Source organism: Protopterus annectens, chromosome 12.part0, assembly GCF_019279795.1.
Source record: "Protopterus annectens isolate FY-2018-M chromosome 12.part0, PAN1.0, whole genome shotgun sequence".
NCBI lineage: Eukaryota > Metazoa > Chordata > Ceratodontiformes > Protopteridae > Protopterus > Protopterus annectens.
Genome location: NC_056746.1, coordinates 506811990 through 506837854, shown reverse-complemented (window position 1 = coordinate 506837854; position 25865 = coordinate 506811990). Strand labels below are relative to the sequence as shown.

At 34.8% G+C, this 25865-nt stretch overlaps 1 protein-coding gene across 1 annotated transcript; it reads left to right on the top strand.

Moving 5' to 3' along the window:
* The first annotated feature begins 4578 nt into the window (after nucleotides 1-4578).
* On the top strand, nucleotides 4579-19535 carry LOC122816675. Its single transcript, XM_044089641.1, has 2 exons — nucleotides 4579-4686; nucleotides 17178-19535. The coding sequence occupies exon 2, from the start codon at nucleotides 17733-17735 to the stop codon at nucleotides 19143-19145; it is 1413 nt and encodes a 470-aa protein (XP_043945576.1). The 5' UTR covers nucleotides 4579-4686; nucleotides 17178-17732; the 3' UTR covers nucleotides 19146-19535.
* Nucleotides 19536-25865: the final 6330 nt, after the last annotated feature.

Genomic DNA, 25865 nt, shown 5'->3' with positions numbered 1-25865 from the left:
ACCATGATCTAGGTGTTCAGAGACTTCAAACTCATGTGGAAGAAACGGGTTTTGCAGGTGGCAACACACACAGCACTACTGTAATGCTTTACATGAACAAAGTTTCACCTTTTGTTGAACTCTGTGGGGTACCCGCTAGCAGATCAACCACAAAATGCCACAAAAGGATGTTATACAGGGATGTTTTTCTCCAGATTGGCCACAGGTGCATTGTCCCTGAGGCAGATCTGTTTACCTCCCTGAGTAGCAGACAGACTGGTAAGTTGTGGTGTAGACTACCACATAGTGAAGCTTGGGTAGTGGATGCCTTCTCCATCAGATAGACAGATCTGTTGTTCCTTCCAGTCCCCCTTGCCACCAGGGTGATTCAGAAAATGGAGAAGTAGCCAGGAATATGCTTAATAGCCCACTTTTTGCCAAGACAGCATTGGTTTTCTTCTCCTTCAGATGTCCAGGGTGACGTCTCAGGTACTGCCTTTGCAAACTAATGACATAACTCAGGACAAGGAGGCCCTTGATACACCCCAGCCTAAAGACACTGTAGCTCAGTTCACTGCCTGGATGATTTCTCTCTCTCTCTCTCTCGCCCTTTAGGCAGTAGCTGTCAAAGGATGTGCTGATCATACTTGAGGAGGCTAGGAAAATGCCACAGGGAGATCATACTTAGCCAAGTAGAAGAGGTTTTCCTCTGGTGCCACAGACAGGATCATGGCTGTAACACAATACTGGTGTCCATGATTCTGCAATACATAACTGAATTGTTCAAATCAAGCCTGGCATATGCCTCAAAGTGCATCTCTGAACTATTTCATCCTGCACATCTGTAGAAACTCATCCAACATCCCTGCAACCTGTTAAGTATTCCCTGAAGGAAGTCTTTCATCTGAGAATAGCAAAGAGCACTGCTGATCTTCTATGCAGCTAAAAATATGTCCTGAAAAAGCTAGCACAGCCCTCCATGAGATTATTGCTTCAGCTGCCTCTCAGATGCCCAATAGATAAAACGGCTTTAATTCAGGATGTCACCTTCACAAGGAGGTTTTCAAAACTACTGGCACTCAAGCAGAGATCTAGTCTTTTGTACAGACAAGGTCAGTCTTAGAACCAGCCCTATATTTACACCAAAAGTAATAACCAAGTTCTTCCACAATCAAACCATCCAAATCCATGTTTTCTTCCCTAACCCCTAGAACAAGGGAGGAGGAAGTTTTCATTCCTTAGATGTGCACAGGCAGCTGAGAGAGTACCTAGATAAAAACAAACATCAGAAAAGACAATTGTGTCCTTTGCATCAAGAAAGGAAGGAAAAATAGTTTCAGTCTCCAAGTCGCTGGCTAATTGCATTTTTTTTGTAACTGTCATCATTGACAGGAGTTGGAAGGAACCGTGAAAACCTATAGCACTAGGGGAGAGCAACCACTGTGGCCTTTCTGAGGAGGATGAGTGCACAGGCTTCCCTTGATGCAGTTCAGGGTCATCAATCCACAGCTTTTCTTAGCAGTATAAACTTAGACATTGCTTCCTAGTCTATTACTGGATTTGCAGCGGCCATTATGGAGGCCTTGTTCCAGCCCAACCCACCAATCTGTTCACTTCCATAGGCTCCTAAGCTCTGGGAGATTTCCCAGTTGTAAGAACTACTGCAGCAGTATATGAAGAATGTAGTGTATCTGTGTAAGAATTTATCATAATAGTAAATGTTTGCAGTACAAATTCCCTCTCACAATCCCCTCTTCTTTTCATTGAAATACCTGATTAGGGTCGGCTACTCTATGCTTATGCATTCGCCCTATCCCTTTCTCCCCTGTAAGGACTTCTGGTCTGCTCAAGTCTGTGTAGCCTAGGGGAATCCAAAGAAGAAAAAAGTTCAATAGGCTGGTGAAGACTGTTCTAACAACAATGTACTTAAAATTGTAACAAAAAGAAAGAACAATCACCACGGCTCAAATAAAATCAAAACTTTTAATAAAAAATAAAACAAAACAACCAACAATACAATGTAGGCACTTTCAAAGTCCTCAGACCGCTTCTTCAGACCTATTAAACAGTGCTACACCTGAACAAATTTAACAACCGAGGCAACCATTCAGTTGCTGTGAAATAGAATTACTTAAGAAAGTGAGAAGCCCAATATATGCCGAAGAAGACTAATGCTGGAGTGGGCCTGCCTTCAGCACTGGTTTAAGAGAAACTTTCATTAATACCTGGGTGTTTATCTGCATTTAGATAGATAATCCACTTCTGTTCTCTCATTTCTGTAAAATTCTTAAAGTCACCACCTCTTATATTTGGATTAAGTAACTCTAGAGCCATGAACTTAAATGTATGTCTGTCCCATATCAGAAAGTTGTAATGCATAAAAGTGCACCCTGTATAGACAAACTTGCAAGCCTTACATCTCCTACAGGTAAAGGTACCTGAACGTTGGGATAATAGTGCATAGTCCTTCTTGGTATTCTTATAAAAAAGTTGTCGCTTAAGGGACATGCTATTTCTAAAACTGAATTGCAGTTTATCACTTACAATCTGTTTAAGCTTGTCATCTACACATAAAATTGCCCAATTTTTCTTTACTGTATCACAAATTGTGTCCACATTACTAGAATGTTTCTTTTTAAACACCCCACTCCTAAAATTTCCAATCAAATCCTGCATAGCAGCCACATTTAGAAAATCAATAGACTCTCTGGAGTAATCATAACTAAATTTCAAAAAAAGAGGTGGTGGGGTGCAAATACACAAGGTTTTGTAATAGAGACATCCTTTTATGCTGAATATACAACACAGAATCTTATATATTTTGCTTTTTGTGTAGAATGTCTTGTATTCTATGTAGGTAAAATGAACAGGCTTTTTTAAAAATACAATTTTATAGCATATGAATGATATTAAGAATAAGAAACTAGGTAATGCATTAGCACGTCTTTCTGATATGAGACAGACATACATTTAAGTTCATGGCTCTAGAGTTACTTTATCCAACTATAAGAGGTGGTGACTTTAAGAATTTTACAGAAATGTAGAGAGCAAGATGGCTGCCGTCCTATAGAGAGTGCTGAAACCCAGTAGAGCACCTTACCCGAACATTTTACATAAAATATAAGGGAGATACAATTCTCTATATCACCAAATACATGGTACAGGCATAGGAGCAACTTACGGTACGAACTGGAATAAGAAATAAATCTGGATCCTCGGTAAAAAGACAGGATTTCTGCAGATAGCTGTAAGGGTCTCTGCCACATGTGAACTTTGTGCTGAATACTGCTAGGCCGAGGTAATCCTAAATTACAACACAGATGAACTTCTACCCAATACAGCAAGTCTGATCAAACAAAATGCCTAATGATCAGGAATCTATGGAAAGCCAGACTACTAAATCAAAATTTACTACAATAAACTCACCTGAAAAGGATACAACATCTAAAAGAGCCAGAACTAGCAAAGCTGTGGAATCTAGTAAAAATGCAAACTCAAATAAAAACAAGTCAGAAAACTCCAACCTAGAAGACTTGAAAATAGCTTTGCAACCCATTCAGGAAGCTATACAAAACCTATCAACTCAAATTAACGCAATTGGCTCATCTACAGATAAAATACTTACAAGACTGGACAAAATAGAATCTAAAATAATGGATCACGACATTCAAATAGAAAGCATCCAAAAGGAGTCAAATACCAACAAAAATGATATTCAGGAAATACAAGCAAAAATCCTGGATCTCGAAGCCAGATCTAGACGGAACAACTTAATTATAAGGGGCATCCCTGAAAATGCAGATCAAAATAAGCTGCTGAACACACTGTCAGAAATCTTTGCCCTATTCCTAGGAAATGACTTAGAAGCTAACCAAATCACTATTGAGAGAGCACACAGGGCTCTTAGACCATCACCAGTTGTAACTAGACCAAGAATTGTATATGCCAAGATCCTTAGCTTTCTTCATGTTAACAAAATATTACTTGCTGTCAAAACAAAAAAATCTGTGGTTTGGAAAGGCATGAGCATTACCATTGCTCAAGATCTACCATATCAAATTAAACTAGAGAGACAAAAGCTTGCCCCTTACTGTTCTTTCCTCATAACAAAACAAATCAGATTCTAAATGAAGTTCCCCAACACACTTACCTTTACAATGCAAGACCACAGATACTCATGCAACAACAAGGAAGAAGCAGCTACGACGTTTCTTAAAGTGTTTAAAACAAACCCAGGAAAAAACGTGTTTTAAAACCCAATAAACGCTAGTTATGCTCTCACTGCCACAAGCAAAAAGAAAAGAAGATCCTTCCACATAATCTAGATTACCTGCTTTGTATAACGCGCTTCTGCTAAGCTTCTTTTTCCTCTGATGATTTCCGACCGAGGGGCCCTGCTTTTTGCATCCGAAATCAAGTGCTGGTTCCTGGGTATGATCTTCACATAGTCGTCGGTCTAAAATAGAAGCTCCAGCTCCCATCAGGCTAGGTTGTCAACACTAACCTTGTGTGAAGGCTGAATTCCCAAGGTGCAATGCTCCCTTAAAGCTACAGAGCCCAACTCTACACAGTCCTGCACCGAAGGAGAATAAAAATGAAAGTGAAGAGTAAAAACAACTCAAGCAACCCGAGGATACAGCAAAACTTCATGGAGGAAGCAGGCACACACTAATATGGATAAAATACTGGATATCTCACTATACAAAGGTACTTTAAAAACTACATGGTGACTGTAAAATAGGATAGGATGCTGAAGAAATCTAAGGGCTTAATACATTTAACATTGTTCTGTTTAAAGGGCAAACAGTGGAAATGCATAATATAGGTGGATCTTATGTCTGGTTGCATATTAGTCTCTGCTTATTCAGCTTAAAAAACAGAGGCGTTTTTTTTTTTTTTTTTTTATTACATAGACATTAAGAGAGCAACTTGTGGATTATGGTCACAACCAGATGGACACTCAGTTTTATCTATAGTACAAGCCATAAAAAAGAAGGGGAAGGAAAAGAAAAAAAGAAAAAAAAATGTTATTTGTGCAGTTTTGATGAAAATATCTTGTTTCAAAATACTTTAGCATTGTTCAAGCCCTGTATGAATACAGAGTCCGAGAGAGGAGTTCTAGATAAATTAAGGGCTCATCAAAATACAGGATATAATGCTTTCTACATGAATGTAAATATATAGCTAACTTAGCAATTTTCTCACTTTACTTTCAATGTGTGCTCTGCATGATGTTTCAAGCTACGGTACTAGGGATAGAATAGGTTTCTATGCTCTGCTGGTATTGGTTTAACGAACTGGGATACTGGATGAATAGGGATACCCCATGGTTAAACCCTAAAAAGAATTTCTATAGTCTCTATCTAACAATTGTGCTTCTAATAAGAACTGGTATCCCAATCTCTTCCAGGGGGACAGAGGTAGTGGTTAGGCACTGGGATAAAGCTGGAAGAGTTTCTCATCTATATCTAATAATGTATGTATGTGTTCGGGGTCCTGCAGTGATACGGTTATTTAACAGTACAGTACATAGCTTCCGATTTTGTATTCAAGTTCTAAAGAAAAGATGTTGAAGTTAGCCTCATGGAATGTTAAAGGTTTACAAACAGATAATAAGAAAAAACTTTTCATGCATCTTGTCTATAAATCCAATCTAGACTTTATAATGATACAAGAAACACACCTACTAAAGGAGCAGTGGGTTCACACGGCAAATAAAAAATGGATCAAATCCATTATAGCAGCTGGTAATAACACCAATAAAGCAGGAGTTGCCATCATTATTAAAAATTCGTTCCAATACAATATTTTAAGACAAGATTCAGACCCAGAAGGCAGATGGTGTTATTTTATAACCAAAACTGACAAAGTAGACAAACCAATCTTGATAGTAAATGTGTATGCCCCTTGCTCCTCTCAACACAAATTTATTATGGGCATCTATAACTTAATAAACTCCTTCCCAGAACACTACTACATCCTAGGGGGGGACTGGAACTCTATTCAAGACCCAAATATAGATAGAACAAACAAAAAAACTAAATTCAACTCACAGGCCACTACTGCCCTTTTCAAAATCAAAAATGATTTTAGACTTAGCGACCCACACCTCATTACCGTCCCTCACACAAATGGTAAAGGTTTTACCTTCTTTTCACAGAGACATAAAACTTGGTCCAGACTGGATTTCTTCTTAGTCTCGGACACCCTATTACAATTTAAACTTTCACTAGACACAGAACCCAGATCTCTATCGGATCACTCGAAAATCACCCTTACAATAGAATGGGCACATTGCAACTCACAACATAACAATAATAGACTCTGGCACTTGAACCCTCACAACATAACAATAATAGACTCTGGCACTTGAACCCTAACTTATTAGAAAAACAAGATATCAGAAAAGAAATTGACTTCTTACTGGACCAATGCATTTTAGCTATTGTAGATAACACCTTTCCGTTCGATATAACTTGGGCTACCACCAAGGTATTAATTAGAGGGATGTTAATCAATAAATACGCTTTCTATAAGAAAAATATTTTCACCAAAGAAAACAGTATTAAGGATGAAATATCTAAACTTGAGCTTAGGCTGCAGCAGTCTTATTCCGTGGAGGTAGAGAACTCCATTAATCAACTTCAAGCTAAGTTACTAGCACTACAAGCAGAAAACCTATCATTTCAAGAAATAAAAAACCTAGCCAATTACTCACAGTGGGCCCAACTCCCCTCTAGATTCTTGGCAAGACTGTTGAATCAACATAAACCTAATCCACATATCTCGGAACTTATTTTTCAGCAAAACAGTTACTCTAACTCACAAGATACAGTTAAGGTCTTCGAGAGAATATATGAAGAAGTGTACAACCCTACCCCCAAAACATTCAATGAACAGCAACTACTTTTATTTATTAATGAACTAAACTTCCCCAGGCTAGAGGTACAACAACAAACTTCTCTATCAGCTGAACTTACACAAGTGTACATCAAAACTATAATTAATAACCTCAAAAATAATAAGGCGCTGGGTCCTGATGGTTTCTCAGCCGAGTTCTACAAATGCTTTAGTTCTAAGATGTCGATCATACTACATCACCTATATAATCACATAATACAAGAGGGTATCTCTGACCCGCACCTAAATGCATCCAGAACCATATTAATACCTAAACCAAACAAGGACATGACCAACCCTAATAATTACAGGCCCATTTCTATTATTAATTTGGATATGAGAATTATGGCAGCAATTTTGGCTAATAGAACTAAGACTATAATTACAAAAATTATTTCCCCAGAACAATCCGGGTTTATCAATCAGAGACAAACAGTTGATCAAACTCTAACTCTTGAAGCAATGATATCTTTATCCCTAAAGAAACAAACACCTATCTACACCTTAGCTATAGACGTGTCTAAAACATTTGATAGAATCAATAAGTCATTCCTGACCTTGATTCTGCAAAAATTTAACTTTCCTACACAGTTTATTCACTATATAAACACTTTACACAACAGAGCATATACCACTCTACAAATTAATAAACTTAGCTCCAAAAAAATAAATATTAACAATGGGATTAGACAAGGCTGCCCCCTATCACCTTTCCTATTCAACCTATATATTGAGCCCTTATTCTTACTAATAAAACAAAGAACATTTCATAATATACCCCTCCTTTTTAACACTGAAATTTCTCTATCAGCGTACGCAGACGACTTAAATATATATTATTCTCTCCCCAACACGGATCTTTACAAAATCAATAATTCAATAGAAATATTTTCAAAGTTCGCGAACTATAAGGTAAACTTGGATAAGACAACAATATTCCCGATTAATAACTATGCTCAATTCCCAACTGCAGGTACTATACCTAATATTAAAGTCAGTGACCACATACAATACCTAGGAATAGCATTCTATACCGATGCACATAATTACTATCAGGACAATGTGATTAAAACATGGAACACCATACAAAAAGACTTGGTAAGATGGACACAATTGAAACTCCCCTTCTCTCTAGAGTAGCCATCATTAAAATGAATATCCTCCGCAGAATACTTTTTATATTTAACGCAACCAATACACTGATCCACAATAAAGTCTTCAATAACATCCAATCAACCCTCTCAAAATTCGTCTGGCATCCAAGACCCAGCAGGATAAGTTATCAAAAACTTATATATCCAAAGGACAAAGGTGGGGTGGGCTTGCCTGACTTTAAACTGTATTACGAAATTACCAAAGGTAGTAGACTAATTAATATTTCAAATTACAGGGAACAAATCAATATGTGGTGCCCAACCTGGTTGAAATTATATCATAACTATGTTAAAACATTACAATTTAATCCCAAGGCCCTCCCATTTCTAAAGGGAATATCCAGAAGAAGATACAAAATACAAAACGACATATGGGAACAAATTAAAATAACACAAAATCTCTTCCAATCACTAAATCTATTAACTGCTTTTTATACTTTCCAACCATTACACCTTAACCCCAATATTCAACTAAATGAAAAGATGATTGACCTGAATTCATACCCACTACTGAAAGAAAAAACAGTTTTAGACATTTATCTACTTAGGCAGGAATCTATAACTAATATTAGAAACAAACTTAATCTCCCGTTTAAATATACAATTATGATAAGACAACTGAAAGAAGTATGTTACAGATTTTGGAAGGATACTGACATCTCATTATCTCACTTAGACACACGAAAGAAGCTATCCACTCCAATTACTGGACAAAACAAGACCCTACAATTACTTCCAATATAATTGCACAGACAATTCAGAAATTTTCCAAATACATTCTCCTTCAGAAGCTCAGATATACTCAACTTATAATCCTAAACAACGCATATTTTACGCCCACAATATTAAATAAAATGTACAAAGAACTCCCACCTTTTTGCCAATTCTGCCCCTCCAAAGAAGCTGATATTATTCATATATTTTGGAGTTGTAAATGTACATACAAACTTTGGTGTGCCTTAAGAGTCAAATTAGAGAAAATGGGCTCTGAAAAATCAACCTTATCCTGGAAATTTGCCCTCTTACACGTACCTCCTATAGGAATGAAGAATAATCACACGCACATTCTAGTTACAACATTTATGCTAATAAAATACTACATCACATTAAATTGGAAAGACAGGTCCAAAATAACATGGGATGGATTCAAGCAAACAGCTAGTAAACAACTTCTGGCTCATAAATATTTATGGTATTCCATGAGGAAAAAAAGGACCCAGAAGGACACTTGGAAAATGATATTTGAACTCATTCTGACATGATTGTAACTCATATTTCTGTATGCTGCATAGCTTGATATAGATGAGAAATGTATATAGGTTATTAATGTATATAGGTTTTATGTTTGTAGGTCTGTATATTGTATGTTATTGTTTTATTCTCTGTTATATCGTTTTTTTATGTCTTCATTTGGTTTTGATATAACCCTAATAAAAAGGAATTGAAAAAAAAAAAATTAATTAAAAAAAAGAATTTTACAGAAATGAAAGAACTGAAGCGGATTTTCTATCTAAATGCAGATAAATACCCAGGTATTAATGAGAGAGTTTCTCTTAAACCAGTGCTGAAGACAGGCCCACCCCAGCATTAGTCTTCTTCTTAATATGTTATAGGGAAGAACTCTGAGGGCAAGCCCCCCTGCACCCCTCCCACCCTTCTGCATTTTATATATATCAACTCCAAGATCGCACTACAGTGGGGAAAAGGGTGAATTTTTCCGATCTTCATTGTACCATGATCTCCATTCAGATGCTTCCGGGTTTCAAAAAACAAAGTGCTGTATAACACTTGCAGCTGTTCTCCCCAGGTCTCCACTGAAAAAGGGCTCTGTCCCAGTTGGACTAACCCAGTCAGCAAATGTTAAATAAATCAATAAATGTCCTAACTCAAAAAATCATTTCCATAGTGTCAGCCATTTGTTCTCCTGCCAATTTATTTTACTTCCAAAAAACATATTCCCAGTCAACTACATCATTTTCATCCCACCTGCGGTATTTCCTGTCTACCTGAGGAAAAAGTCTTTGAAATTTGCTTGGAGTATAACAATACCTATGCAAACAATTCAAGCAAAATCCTTAATCATCTGGCCTTTGTTTCATACTTGGGAGCCATACAGATGTCCTTCCATCATTCCTTTGTTAATTTCCTTTCCAGTCTCTTTTGCCAGTCTTTTCTAACCTCCTCTGATAGAGTCTTATAGTTATGCAATATTTATATACCCTACTAATTATCCCTTTCTTAACTGCAACTTCTGTTCTAGGCTTAACTAAAAACTTTTCCAGAAGTTGTCTTTGCCTTAGCACTCCCCTATCCCTTTCACTTTGCTCATACTCTGATATCAATCCCTGGTAGGAGACATAGTCTCTAAACTACAGTCCAAACTTCTACTTGGTTTCATCTCACAGTATTACCATTACTAATGTAGTTACTTCCTCTCAATACCTCATTCCATTGCCAGTTTTCCCTGGTAAATTCCAGCCCCCACTTGCCTATTTTGGCTGCCCTTCCTTGCAGTCATCCCTATTAACAGCATCTCCCTTTTCCTTTCCCATGTTAGCTTAGTTCTTAGCATACTCTCCACAATATTATGACTATAGTATTCTGTATGGTTGATGTTCTGCTTAAGGATCTGCATCCAAACTCCAACACTCTCCTTATTTCTTAACCACCCTCCCATTTCATCATCCCTTTCCATTTTTTTTTAAACAAGAAACATCTTTATTAAATTATCATGTATGACATCGGCAATCTTACATTTATATATATACATTTATATAAATGAAAATAAACCATACTGGCACAATCTCCGTTACAAACATTATACATTGCAAACCACACAAATGCAGCTGTGGCTGCAAACATTATATATCACTTATAATATATCCAGTCATTGTCAGTCAACCATTACAGATATCATTCAATTTTTGCCTTCTTTTAAACCCCATTCCTCCTCTGCATGTATTGTTCCCACACTTTTTCCCATTTTTTCCTGTGTAATTTGCTCTTACCCTTTTCTAAAGACCCCAATTCCAGTTGTTTTATCTCTGTTACTATTTTTGCTACTTCTAATAATGTTGCCAACATTTGGTGTCTACCTGAGGAAAAATTCTTTGCAGTCTTCTTGAGGTATAAAAATACCTATGTAAATACTTCCAAGCAAAGATCCTATATCATCTAGACTTTGTTGCATATTTGGGAGACATACATATATCCCCTAATTGTTTCTTTGTGAATTGCTTATCCAATCTCTCTTCCAACCTCCTGTAATTGATTCTTATAGTTATCATAAAATATTTTATATGCTCTACTAATTATTCCTTTCTTAACAGCAACTTCTGTTCTAGATTCTACTAAAAACTCTACCAATGCTGGTCTTTCATTTTTAGGACCCCCCTATTTCTTTCTGTTTTCCTATACTGTGATGTTAATCTTTGATAGGGAAGGCAATCTCTAACCTACAGTCCAAATAGTTTCTTGGCGTCTTCCCATTCTATTACCTTTCCCTCTCTAGTTATTTGCTCCCAGTGCATGGTGCCTTTGCCAGTTTTGTTCAATAAATTTCAGCTCCCTCTTGCCTGTTGTCTGTATCCCTAATTGCAGTCATCCTTATCGGCAGACTCTCCTTCCTCCATTAACATGTTGGCTTAGTTCTTAGAATACTTTTTGCTACTTTATGAATATAATATTCTGTTTGATTATTGTTATTCTCCTTAAATGCCTGCATCCAAAATCCCAGTCTGTCCTTGTTTCTTGAGCTTCCCCCCGTTTCATCATCTCTTTCCACTTTGAATTATAGTTTTCTGCTTGTGCTATGTATTAGGGGCCTTAACTGTGTTGCTCTGAAATACCCCTTCAAATCTGGTAATCCCAATCTGCCCTGTTCTATTGGAAGGATAATCTTATCCCACTTGATTCTTGCCGTCTTCCCATCTCAGATAAAATCCTTCAGCTCTTTATTAATTGCTATCCATAACTTCTCCTCTGGTTGATAAAAAATATGCCTGACCTGTGTCTAAGACTAAGGGGACTAAAAACATTTTAACTGCTTGTATCTTACTATCCATATAACAGTGTTTCCATTTTCTCAGTTTTGTAATATCTTTTGTTTAGTCTCTTCCAACCTATCCTTAGCTACCAAACTGGAATCATTTTTAATCCATACTCCTAAATACTTCATTTTATCATGTCCCCATAAGTATGGATACTGCTGAACCAATTTGTATGTGGGTACATAACTTGCTACTGTTGCCTTTGTTTTAGCTTCATTAATTTTGTATCTCGAAAAGATTTGAAACTTTCTCAGTGGGTTCCACAGCACTGTAATATCCCTTTCTGGTTTTGTCATGTATAAAATAATAATAAAATAGCTAAGAGGCAACCATGACATGACTGCAAATCCAGGATAAACAGCTATAAGCTGAGTACAATATACTCCGTTTGAAAAGAATACTCCATTTGTAAAAAATAAATTCTGATTTTATTTGGCATGCCACAAGTAAGTGCTTTCACATAAGCTTCATCAGACCATTAAACATTGTCTGCTAGAGACATGAGAACCAGACACAAAACTGTTTACTAGAAGAAAAGCCTTATAGAATTCAATATTGTTTTTCATTTATTTGCTTTCTCTTAAAACTTGTTACTACATTAAGCTAATGGTCTTAACCCAGTCATTCCCCTATACAAGAATGAGAAAAAACACACAATATTTTTCTTTTGTCATGCTCTTTTAACCAGATCTTTATATATATATATATATTGCAGGGCCTATATTTCTTAAAATTAAACAAGGAGAAAGAGAGAAGAAGGGAGAAAGAAATAAAAAGAAGAAACAAGAGCACCTATTTACATTAATATCCCCATTACACTTAACAATAACTGAAAAAAACGTTGCTTTATAACATGGAAAGAAAATCATGCACCATTTAAATAGTACTGTTAAGAAACATATTTGTTTTTCTTACAGTTAACTTTCTCCCTCCTCTTACTTTCTCCTGAGTATTTTTGCAAACATTAATGACATGAAGTAGGGCATATGCTTTTGAGTCCCCTACAAGTTTAACAAAGTCCAGAAAAGTCCAATATTTCCAGATTTTCTTGTTCTGTCATGTTTTACAAATGTAATACTTGCTTTGTAATCCTGCATTTGTCACTTTCCAAGTTACTGAGTTTATTCTCCAAATATGAGTGACATGAAGTAGGGCATATGCTTTAGACTCCCCTGAAAGTTTAACAAAGTCCAAGAAAGTCCAATATTTCCAGATTTTCTTGTAGTATTTCTGTTCATCTCCTTCTCCCAAACCCTGTCTCAGCTTTATTTCCAACATACTCTCTATTCTTATAGTCAACTTATGTGCTTTTTTTCCCTCTCTCAAGCATTTTCTGTTGAAACACTGGAAAAGGTTTCACTGGCACAGTCTCTCTGTGGTCTTTATTACTAGAAGAACAAGAAACAGAATCTCCTTTTGTTTCACATCCCACTTTTTGTTGTAAAAACTTTTGCATTTCTTCCTTAGCAACTGCTACATCAAAAAATTATTTTGTTTGTCCAGGGAAAAATATTTTGAAGATAGCTGGGTACAGCAGTTTAAATCTCACACATGCTTCTAGATATTCCCTGAATAATGGGATACATTTACTCCTCTTCTGCCTGGTGTCCAAAGAGTAGTCATTCTTTGCAAACACTCTGCTCTCTCACACTTTTAGTATTTTGTCCTTCTGCCACAGTTTTGTCAAAATCAACTCCTTCTGCTGGTATAATTGCATATTTACTATTAAAAGTCTAGGTTGTTTTCTCTTAGCCAGGTTTGAAGCATACAAATGATGTTCCCTTTCAATTAACAATTCCTGTTGTGGAATACCAGTCCAGTTGCTTATTTGTGTATTCATAAACTTAATACAGTTTGTTCCTTCCAGTTTCCAGGGTACAGCAGAAAATCTTATGTTTTCCTTACTTGCTCAGTCCTCCAATTCTATTATTTTTTGGAACATCTCTTCTTGTGCAGTCTCACATTCAGACAGTCTTTTCTTCATTTCAACCTCCGAGTTTTGCAGTTTTATCGCCTTATCTGAATATCTGTTTAAAACTTCTCCTATTTTTCCAGTCTTCTTTGTTTGAGTTGATATACTCCATCAGTGTTTCATTTATTTAGTCAGGTCTGTTTGCAGTTGCCTTATTCTTTCCTCTAGGTTACTGGAAGTCATGTCTGAAGCTTGCACTGCTTTTTGCTGAACAGCTACAGTACTTTTCCCAGTCAGTGTTTTTTCGTTGCCCTTTCTAGCTGATTTTCCTTCAGGCTCAATGTATTTCTTTTTTCCTCGCATCCAGGCAGTGCACTTACTAGCCAGTTACTGAAATTTACCAATCCAGGTTCACTGGCTTTCTTCGCTAACTTTCTGTTTTCACACTGGGAGATCTAGAATTGAGCTGTTACTCAATGTGCAGCCATCTTGGAAGTCCATCCCTTTCCAGTTTGATTCACAACCTTTTGCTTACAATATGTATATGAGCCTTAATTGTATAGCTCTAAAGTATCCATTCAAATTAGGTAATCCTAACCATCCTTGTTCTGTGGGGAGAAACAACTTATCTTACTTAGCCCTTGCATTCTCTTTCCCTCCCAATAAATTTCTTTAACTCTTTATTATCATCCAAAACTTCTCCTCTCATTGATAAAAATATAACTGACCTGTATATAAAACTAAAGGGGCTAAAAACATTTTCACTGCTTGTATCTTACTATCCATATCCAGAATAAAGAGATTCTAGATTTCATTTTTTTGTATGCTCTTTGTAGTCTCTTCCAAAATATACTTAAGTGGCATAACAGAATCCTTTTTTAATCCATACACTGAAATGTCATCTTATGTCCACAACAGTATTGCTGAAACAATTCTTGTGCGGCTGCATAGTTTACTGCTATAGTCTTTGTTTTGCCTTCATTAATTGTATATACCACAACGACTTGAAACTCTGTCAACATATTCCACAACAAAATATTATTTTCTGTATTTTTAAAGTACAAAATAATACCTACAAATAAAACTAACTTTTTTAATTACCATACCAGTTATCCTTGAATGTGTGAGTTCCTTATTTTCTTTGCCGATGGCTCTAAATAACAAAAGGAAAAGAGGACACCTGTGACTGGTTCCTCTGTTCAAACACAACTTGCTGGAGAGGAACCCTTCTACCTTAATTCTTGCCTCTGACCCTTGAAATATCCTCCTAATTAACCCTAATATTCTATCAGGGAATGGAAATTCTTCCATTGACCTACTCATAAAATCCTATCTGATGCTATCACATGCTTTCTCTGCACCAACACCCAGCAACAATAGTGGTATTTTGTTACATCTTGCTTCCATTTAGATCAACATTGTTCAATTAATGTTGTCAAATGTTTACTTCCCCCACAGATCCACTTTATAATCATGATTTAAAATTAAAATATATGTCAAGCTGGATCTGAAGGGTCTTTATCTTCTTTGAATAATATAGCTACAATAGCTTTTTTCCAAGGGAATGGTGATTCCCCCTCCCCTTTAAATGCTACTAAACAAAATCTTCCAGATCTTTATCACGTTTTCCTTTTAACTTCCAAACTTCTACAAGAATGCTGTACATTCCTGAAGATTTCCCTAAATATTGATTATACTTCACAATTTTATCTCATCTCTTCCTATCTTAGTTGAAAATTGTAGACTTTCACTTTCCTCTAACCGTAACATAATCAAATCTTCCAAATATATTTTCATCTGCGCCTTTTTTGGTTTCCACATTGCTTTATACAAATTTTTGTAACATTTCCTAAGTATTTCTAATACCAATATATAGGATCTCAGGTTATTTTTCATGTCATAGGATCCCTAAGTATGGTGGCAACCCTTATTACTTTCTGTTGCCTAAGTCATTCTTTTTAACTTTGACTAATTTTGTTTCTATTTACACTATTGCATTAATGTAAAGTGACAAAGTTCAGTATTTTTTTTCACTAAATAGCTTTAAGTACATGGCAGAATAATCATATAACATAAGGCTGACAGTTACTCAAGACAATTATTTCCTTTGTTAAGAATAATAAACAAAACTGAAGTGCATGTGGACATGGAGACATAAATGCATTTTCAGGATATTTTTAGTAAATCAGCATTATCAGGATTCTATAACATTAATAACAACTGCTGTCAATGTTTGTATATTGTTATTAATTAAGTTATAGCTAAGAAACATTCAATAACATCCTTGACATTTTATGCAAAATATGTGGTGAAAATAACATGCTTTAAGTTAATTCATGATTCATACTTTTGATACAGGATACTTGAAATACATCTACTAACATTTTAATCATGAAGTAATTGTTGATTGATGAGCTGCAAGTTATTTGCAATTAAAATAGTTGAGACTAACTTACCTAGAAACTTATAAATTGATCAAATATGATGTAGGAAGATTTTATTGTATTTCTTTTATGTGTGCTGCAAGTATATCTATATAATCTCTCTGTATATATATATATATATATATATATATATATATATATATATATATATATATATATAGGTTCATAGGTAGGTACTAGGCTATTGGCCCTAGGGCCTATATAAGTCTAGCCAAAAAGGTACCCTGGCTTTCGCCACCCAAGAAGATTATTTTCCTGTGCCCCTGTCCAGCAGAGCTACAGAGGTGATACTGAATTTCTTATTTCCCATCCAATCATCAAGATTTTTCTTGAAGAGTGCTAATGAGGAACTTTGTTTAACATAGATAAGTAGTTTGTTCTTGGCTTTGGAGAGTGTGTTTTTCCCCTATGCAGCCGTGATTACAGGAACTTTGCATTCTTCCAGTATAGAGATGGGCCCTTTAGGGGGGTGAGAGGGGAGTAAAGTTAGCACTGAACCTATCTGCCAGGATGTTGGCAATATCAGTTGATTCTGTATATTTAGTGCCATTGTACTGTAACTCAGAGCAGATCTGAGTGTTGCCATTGAGATTCTTGACATAGCTATAGAACGTAGAGAATATAAGGGTAGACACACCTCCACCTAATCAGCAAGCAATGGCAAGACAGAGAACTAGTGATATGGGAGCAAAACCGAAGACCTTCAATGTCAGTATTGAATGTTTTTTACCGTTTCCAGTTCAGCTGCGGATGACTCCGAGAAGCAGGTCCAACAGTCGAGGCAGAATGAAGAGGAAATATTCAGGCGAGAATTTCGAACATAGGAGATGAGTGAAAGACTGAAAGAACTGATTTTTAACTATTCCAGGTTTGAACTTTCTCCTACTGACTCTCTTTTGTTAAATAAAGGGTTAACGTACATTCCCTCTCAAATCAGCAATTTAAGTGAAGTATTAATGGATCTAAGACTCTTTGCACGTACTTTATCTTTGAAGCTACTCTATGCTGCCAATGTTAAAGATCATGTTAATGATAATGTCACTTATAGTTTTAGAAGAAAGAGTAATTTTATACCTGTGCTACCCTCTAATGTCGAGTGTTTTGTGAAGGTGTGTGAAAGTGAATTTTATACATATTTTCTAGGACATGAATATAAATCTATGTATCATAACATCAGTAAAAATGAATGGGATTCTATACATACCCTCAGTGATAATGCTGAACTTATGATAAAACCAGCAGATAAGGCGGGGGGGGGGTAGTATTGCTTAATACTGAAGATTATATAAACACAATGAATGAAATGTTGGATGATACTGAGACCTACATGGCAATTAATTATGATAAATTGGAGAAAGTAATAAATGAAGTACATAATGATTTATATGATTTTCTTATGTGCAGACAGATAGATCATGAACTATATCTGTATTTCCTGATAGAACATCCGCACATACCCTATATAAAGGGCCTACCCAAAATACACAAAAATACCTTTCCGTTACCAATGCGACTGATAGTAGTAGGCAACGGATGGGTTACAGAAACAATTTCTTTGTTTTTGGAAAAGAAATTGAGCCCTTTGATCCAGGGGATACCATCCATATTAAAGGACACCTGTCAACTTTTGGACACATTGAATAATTCATTTAGTAATGGTCTACCAGATACATGTGTGTTAGTGACATTAGATGTTAAGAATTTATTTACTTCCATTCCGAACAACTATGGCCTGGAAGCTATTAGGCAAACCTTAAATGATAGTATAAATTTTACCACTGATGAACAAATATTATTTAGTGCTCTGCTAGATATGGTTTTGTCTAACAATGTATTTACTTTTGATAACAGACTTTATTTGCAGAGATGGGGGGTAGCTATGGGGACCCCCTGTGCAAATACCTATGCCAATTTAGTTGTACATCACTGGGAAAAATCTTTCCTTTTTAATAGTTTACATTTTACTAAGATACTTCTATATAAAAGGTTTGTAGATGATATTTTACTGTTTTGGAATGGGACCCCAGATGAATTAACTATATTCATTCAGTATTTAGAATCTACCACTGAGTTTTTTAGATTCACTATGGAATATTCCTATGTTAACATTAATTTTTTAGACATTACCATCATAAAAGATGCTCGGGTTTTTTTAAGTACATCCCTATATAGAAAATCCTGTTGGAAAAACACTTTACTTCATTTCAATAGCATGCACCTGAGATTTATTTTTCGGAACATTATTAAAAGTCAGTTTACTAGGCTTACTAGGTTATGCCAAGATCCTTTGAAGTTACATGAACAAGGAGATTTATTGGAAGATTTATTTTTAGAAAGGGGTTATAACCCTGAGATGGTTCGAGCCAGTAAGAATTCAATATTAAATGATACATTAGAGGCTAGTCAATTCAATTTTAGACGTTATAAAAGATTTCATAGAGCCACTAATGAATCCAAGGTGACCTTTATTACTAGATTTATTAGTGATAATAAAGCTATAGTTAAGGTTATATCTGCCAATTGGCATATACTTACGATTGATACAGATATAAAGAAAATAACAGGAATTAGACTTATTTTCACCTATAAGAATAGTAAGAACTTAAAAAGGTTACTTTGTATTGAAAGTAACCATCCAGAAGTTAGGCCTCCTAGATCCCTGAATAAGTTGGGCACATATCCTTGTGGTAAGTGTAATATGTGCTAAATGATTTCTAAGGAACATATTTTTATACATCCTACTCTGAAATACAAATTTGAACCTAGGTTTTTTGCTTCTTGCAATGATATGAATCTTATATACTTGGCGAATTGTGAACAATGTCATGCTTTTTATGTAGGCATGACTACCAGGAGGTTAATAGATAGGATATACAACCACATCTATGATATTAAGAAACTTGATCAGAAAAATGCATTAGCAAAACACGCCTTAGTACATAAATGTCACAACTTTAAGTTTAGGGTACTTCAAATAGTACCCCTTAACAAGAGAAAGGGCAACAATTTTAATGATCTAGAGAGTATAGAACTCAAATGGATTTTAAAACTAAGAGCACATCAAGACCCCGGTCTTAATCAGTTCATTAGCATAAAACCTTTGCTTGAAGCATGAAAACTTACATGAATATCAGACATTATTGCGTTATTTTTGTATTTTTGTAATTTTGCATTTTTGGACGTTTTAGTTTTTATACTAAAAAAGTTTTTGTAGATATATATATATATATATATATATATATATATATATATATATATATATATATATATTATTTTTGTACAATATGCATTGTCTTTCTTGTTTCATGCAGGGTTTTATATAGTAGAATGTATAATAATATTTTTATGCAACCTATACATCAACAAGTTTGCAAATATTTAACATATTAAGCTATATTAGAGATGTCTGAATGTATAGTTCTTGATTATATTGAAGTTATTTATGAACTTTTATCAATCTGGTTTCAGAAACCTTAAAATATATGTTGAATTGCTGTTGTTCACGACGATAGTTTATCTATCTTATAGAAACTTGTTTGGATGCAGCATCTGATCTTGAATGAGGCTGTATATATGCAACATATATTTTTTAAACCAGTTTTACTTTAAACTATCAAGTTAAAAATTTTATAATGATGACTTAATTAATTAATTAATTGATTGATTGAATGATGAACTTGAATATATATAAAGCTAGTAATTTTATGATGTGATTAGATCTGAAGAAGCGTGCCTTGGAAGTACGCGAAAGCGCTCATCTGTTCTAATAAACTTGGTCAGTATTTCATCTTATCGTGGTGGTCCGTCTCCGGTTTTTTCATACCATATAACAGAAGGCTGACAGTTACTCAAGACAATTATTTCCTTTGGTAAGAATAATAAACAAAACTGAAGTGTATGTGGACATGGAGACATAAATGCATTTTCAGGATATTTTAGTAAATCAGCATTATCAGGATTCTATAACATTAATAACAACTGCTGTCAATGTTTGTATATTGTTATTAATTAAGTTATAGCTAAGAAACATTCAATAACATCCTTGACATTTTATGCAAAATATGTGGTGAAAATAACATGCTTTAAGTTAATTCATGATTCATTCTTTTGATACAGAATACTTGATACATCTAATAACATTTTAATCATGAAGTAATTGTTGATTGATGAGCTGCAAGTTATTTGCAATTAAAATAGTTGAGACTAACTTACCTAGAAACTTATAAATTGATCAAATATGATGTAGGAAGATTTTATTATATTTCTTTTATGTGTGCTGCAAGTATATCTATATAATCTCTCTGTATATATATATATATATATATATATATAGGTTCATAGGTAGGTACTAGGCAATTGGCCCTAGGGCCTATATAAGTCTAGCCAAAAAGGTACCCTGGATTTCGCCACCCAAGAAGATTATTTTCCTGTGCCCCTGTCCAGCAGAGCTACAGAGGTGATACTGAATTTCTTATTTCCCATCCAATCATCAAGATTTTTCTTGAAGAGTGCTAATGAGGAACTTTGTTTAACATAGATAAGTAGTTTGTTCTTGGCTTTGGAGAGTGTGTTTTTCCCCTATGCAGCCGTGATTACAGGAACTTTGCATTCTTCCAGTATAGAGATGGGCCCTTTAGAGGGGTGAGAGGGGAGTAAAGTTAGCACTGAATCTATCTGCCAGGATGTTGGCAATATCAGTTTATTCTGTATATTTAGTGCCATTGTACTGTAACTCAGAGCAGATCTGAGTGTTGCCATTGAGATTCTTGACATAGCTATAGAACGTAGAGAATATAAGGGTAGACACACCTCCACCTAATCAGCAAGCAATGGCAAGACAGAGAACTAGCGATATGGGAGCAAAACCGAAGACCTTCAATGTCAGTATTGAATGTTTTTTACCGTTTCCAGTTCAGCTGCGGATGACTCCGAGAAGCAGGTCCAACAGTCGAGGCAGAATGAAGAGGAAATATTCAGGCAAGAATTTCGAACGTAGGAGATGAGTGAAAGACTGAAAGAACTGATTTTTAACTATTCCAGGTTTGAACTTTCTCCTACTGACTCTCTTTTGTTAAATAAAGGGTTAACGTACATTCCCTCTCAAATCAGCAATTTAAGTGAAGTATTAATGGATCTAAGACTCTTTGCACGTACTTTATCTTTGAAGCTACTCTATGCTGCCAATGTTAAAGATCATGTTAATGATAATGTCACTTATAGTTTTAGAAGAAAGAGTAATTTTATACCTGTGCTACCCTCTAATGTCGAGTGTTTTGTGAAGGTGTGTGAAAGTGAATTTTATACATATTTTCTAGGACATGAATATAAATCTATGTATCATAACATCAGTAAAAATGAATGGGATTCTATACATACCCTCAGTGATAATGCTGAACTTATGATAAAACCAGCAGATAAGGCGGGGGGGGGGTAGTATTGCTTAATACTGAAGATTATATAAACACAATGAATGAAATGTTGGATGATACTGAGACCTACATGGCAATTAATTATGATAAATTGGAGAAAGTAATAAATGAAGTACATAATGATTTATATGATTTTCGTATGTGCAGACAGATAGATCATGAACTATATCTGTATTTCCTGATAGAACATCCGCACATACCCTATATAAAGGGCCTACCCAAAATACACAAAAATACCTTTCCGTTACCAATGCGACTGATAGTAGTAGGCAACGGATGGGTTACAGAAACAATTTCTTTGTTTTTGGAAAAGAAATTGAGCCCTTTGATCCAGGGGATACCATCCATATTAAAGGACACCTGTCAACTTTTGGACACATTGAATAATTCATTTAGTAATGGTCTACCAGATACATGTTTGTTAGTGACATTAGATGTTAAGAATTTATTTACTTCCATTCCGAACAACTATGGCCTGGAAGCTATTAGGCAAACCTTAAATGATAGTATAAATTTTACCACTGATGAACAAATATTATTTAGTGCTCTGCTAGATATGGTTTTGTCTAACAATGTATTTACTTTTGATAACAGACTTTATTTGCAGAGATGGGGGGTAGCTATGGGGACCCCCTGTGCAAATACCTATGCCAATTTAGTTGTACATCACTGGGAAAAATCTTTCCTTTTTAATAGTTTACATTTTACTAAGATACTTCTATATAAAAGGTTTGTAGATGATATTTTACTGTTTTGGAATGGGACCCCAGATGAATTAACTATATTCATTCAGTATTTAGAATCTACCACTGAGTTTTTTAGATTCACTATGGAATATTCCTATGTTAACATTAATTTTTTAGACATTACCATCATAAAAGATGCTCGGGTTTTTTTAAGTACATCCCTATATAGAAAATCCTGTTGGAAAAACACTTTACTTCATTTCAATAGCATGCACCTGAGATTTATTTTTCGGAACATTATTAAAAGTCAGTTTACTAGGCTTACTAGGTTATGCCAAGATCCTTTGAAGTTACAAGAACAAGGAGATTTATTGGAAGATTTATTTTTAGAAAGGGGTTATAACCCTGAGATGGTTCGAGCCAGTAAGAATTCAATATTAAATGATACATTAGAGGCTAGTCAATTCAATTTTAGACGTTATAAAAGATTTCATAGAGCCACTAATGAATCCAAGGTGACCTTTATTACTAGATTTATTAGTGATAATAAAGCTATAGTTAAGGTTATATCTGCCAATTGGCATATACTTACGATTGATACAGATATAAAGAAAATAACAGGAATTAGACTTATTTTCACCTATAAGAATAGTAAGAACTTAAAAAGGTTACTTTGTATTGAAAGTAACCATCCAGAAGTTAGGCCTCCTAGATCCCTGAATAAGTTTGGCACATATCCTTGTGGTAAGTGTAATATGTGCTAAATGATTTCTAAGGAACATATTTTTATACATCCTACTCTGAAATACAAATTTGAACCTAGGTTTTTTGCTTCTTGCAATGATATGAATCTTATATACTTGGCAATTGTGAACAATGTCATGCTTTTTATGTAGGCATGACTACCAGGAGGTTAAAAGATAGGATATACAACCACATCTATGATATTAAGAAACTTGATCAGAAAAATGCATTAGCAAAACACGCCTTAGTACATAAATGTCACAACTTTAAGTTTAGGGTACTTCAAATAGTACCCCTTAACAAGAGAAAGGGCAACAATTTTAATGATCTAGAGAGTATAGAACTCAAATGGATTTTAAAACTAAGAGCACATCAAGACCCCGGTCTTAATCAGTTCATTAGCATAAAACCTTTGCTTGAAGCGTGAAAACTTACATGAATATCAGACATTATTGCGTTATTTTTGTATTTTTGTAATTTTGCATTTTTGGACGTTTTAGTTTTTATACTAAAAAAGTTTTTGTATATATATATATATATATATATATATTTTATTTTCGTACAATATGCATTGTCTTTCTTGTTTCATGCGGGGTTTTATACAATAGAATGTATAATAATATTTTATGCAACCTATACATCAACAAGTTTGCAAATATTTAACACATTAAGCTATATTAGAGATGTCTGAATGTATAGTTCTTGATTATATTGAAGTTATTTATGAACTTTTATCAATCTGGTTTCAGAAACCTTAAAATATATGTTGAATTGCTGTTGTTCACTGGCGATAGTTTATCTATCTTATAGAAACTTGTTTGGATGCAGCATCTGATCTTGAATGAGGCTGTATATATGCAACATATATTTTTTAAACCAGTTTTACTTTAAACTATCAAGTTAAAAATTTTATAATGATGACTTAATTAATTAATTAATTGATTGATTGAATGATGAACTTGAATATATATAAAGCTAGTAATTTTATGATGTGATTAGATCTGAAGAAGCGTGCCTTGGAAGTACGCGAAAGCTCATCTGTTCTAATAAACTTGGTCAGTATTTCATCTTATCGTGGTGGTCCGTCTCCGGTTTTTTCATACCATATAACAGAAGGCTGACAGTTACTCAAGACAATTATTTCATTTGGTAAGAATAATAAACAAAACTGAAGTGTATGTGGACATGGAGACATAAATGCATTTTCAGGATATTTTTAGTAAATCAGCATTATCAGGATTCTATAACATTAATAACAACTGCTGTCAATGTTTGTATATTGTTATTAATTAAGTTATAGCTAAGAAACATTCAATAACATCCTTGACATTTTATGCAAAATATGTGGTGAAAATAACATGCTTTAAGTTAATTCATGATTCATTCTTTTGATACAGAATACTTGATACATCTAATAACATTTTAATCATGAAGTAATTGTTGATTGATGAGCTGCAAGTTATTTGCAATTAAAATAGTTGAGACTAACTTACCTAGAAACTTATAAATTGATCAAATATGATGTAGGAAGATTTTATTGTATTTCTTTTATGTGTGCTGCAAGTATATCTATATAATCTCTCTGTATATATATATATATATATATATATATATATATATATATATATATATATATATATATATATATATATAGGTTCATAGGTAGGTACTAGACAATTGGCCCTAGGGCCTATATAAGTCTAGCCAAAAAGGTACCCTGGATTTCGCCACCCAAGAAGATTATTTTCCTGTGCCCCTGTCCAGCAGAGCTACAGAGGTGATACTGAATTTCTTATTTCCCATCCAATCATCAAGATTTTTCTTGAAGAGTGCTAATGAGGAACTTTGTTTAACATAGATAAGTAGTTTGTTCTTGGCTTTGGAGTGTGTTTTTCCCCTATGCAGCCGTGATTACAGGAACTTTGCATTCTTCCAGTATAGAGATGGGCCCTTTAGGGGTGAGAGGGAGTAAAGTTAGCACTGAACCTATCTGCCAGGATGTTGGCAATATCAGTTGATTCTGTATATTTAGTGCCATTGTACTGTAACTCAGAGCAGATCTGAGTGTTGCCATTGAGATTCTTGACATAGCTATAGAACGTAGAGAATATAAGGGTAGACACACCTCCACCTAATCAGCAAGCAATGGCAAGACAGAGAACTAGCGATATGGGAGCAAAACCGAAGACCTTCAATGTCAGTATTGAATGTTTTTTACCGTTTCCAGTTCAGCTGCGGATGACTCCGAGAAGCAGGTCCAACAGTCGAGGCAGAATGAAGAGGAAATATTCAGGCGAGAAATTCGAACGTAGGAGATGAGTGAAAGACTGAAAGAACTGATTTTTAACTATTCCAGGTTTGAACTTTCTCCTACTGACTCTCTTTTGTTAAATAAAGGGTTAACGTACATTCCCTCTCAAATCAGCAATTTAAGTGAAGTATTAATGGATCTAAGACTCTTTGCACGTACTTTATCTTTGAAGCTACTCTATGCTGCCAATGTTAAAGATCATGTTAATGATAATGTCACTTATAGTTTTAGAAGAAAGAGTAATTTTATACCTGTGC

Bases quoted from the DNA above. Each gene is read 5' to 3' on its own strand.
- LOC122816675 (XM_044089641.1), top strand. From the start codon at position 17,733: ATGAATGAAATGTTGGATGATACTGAGACCTACATGGCAATTAATTAT.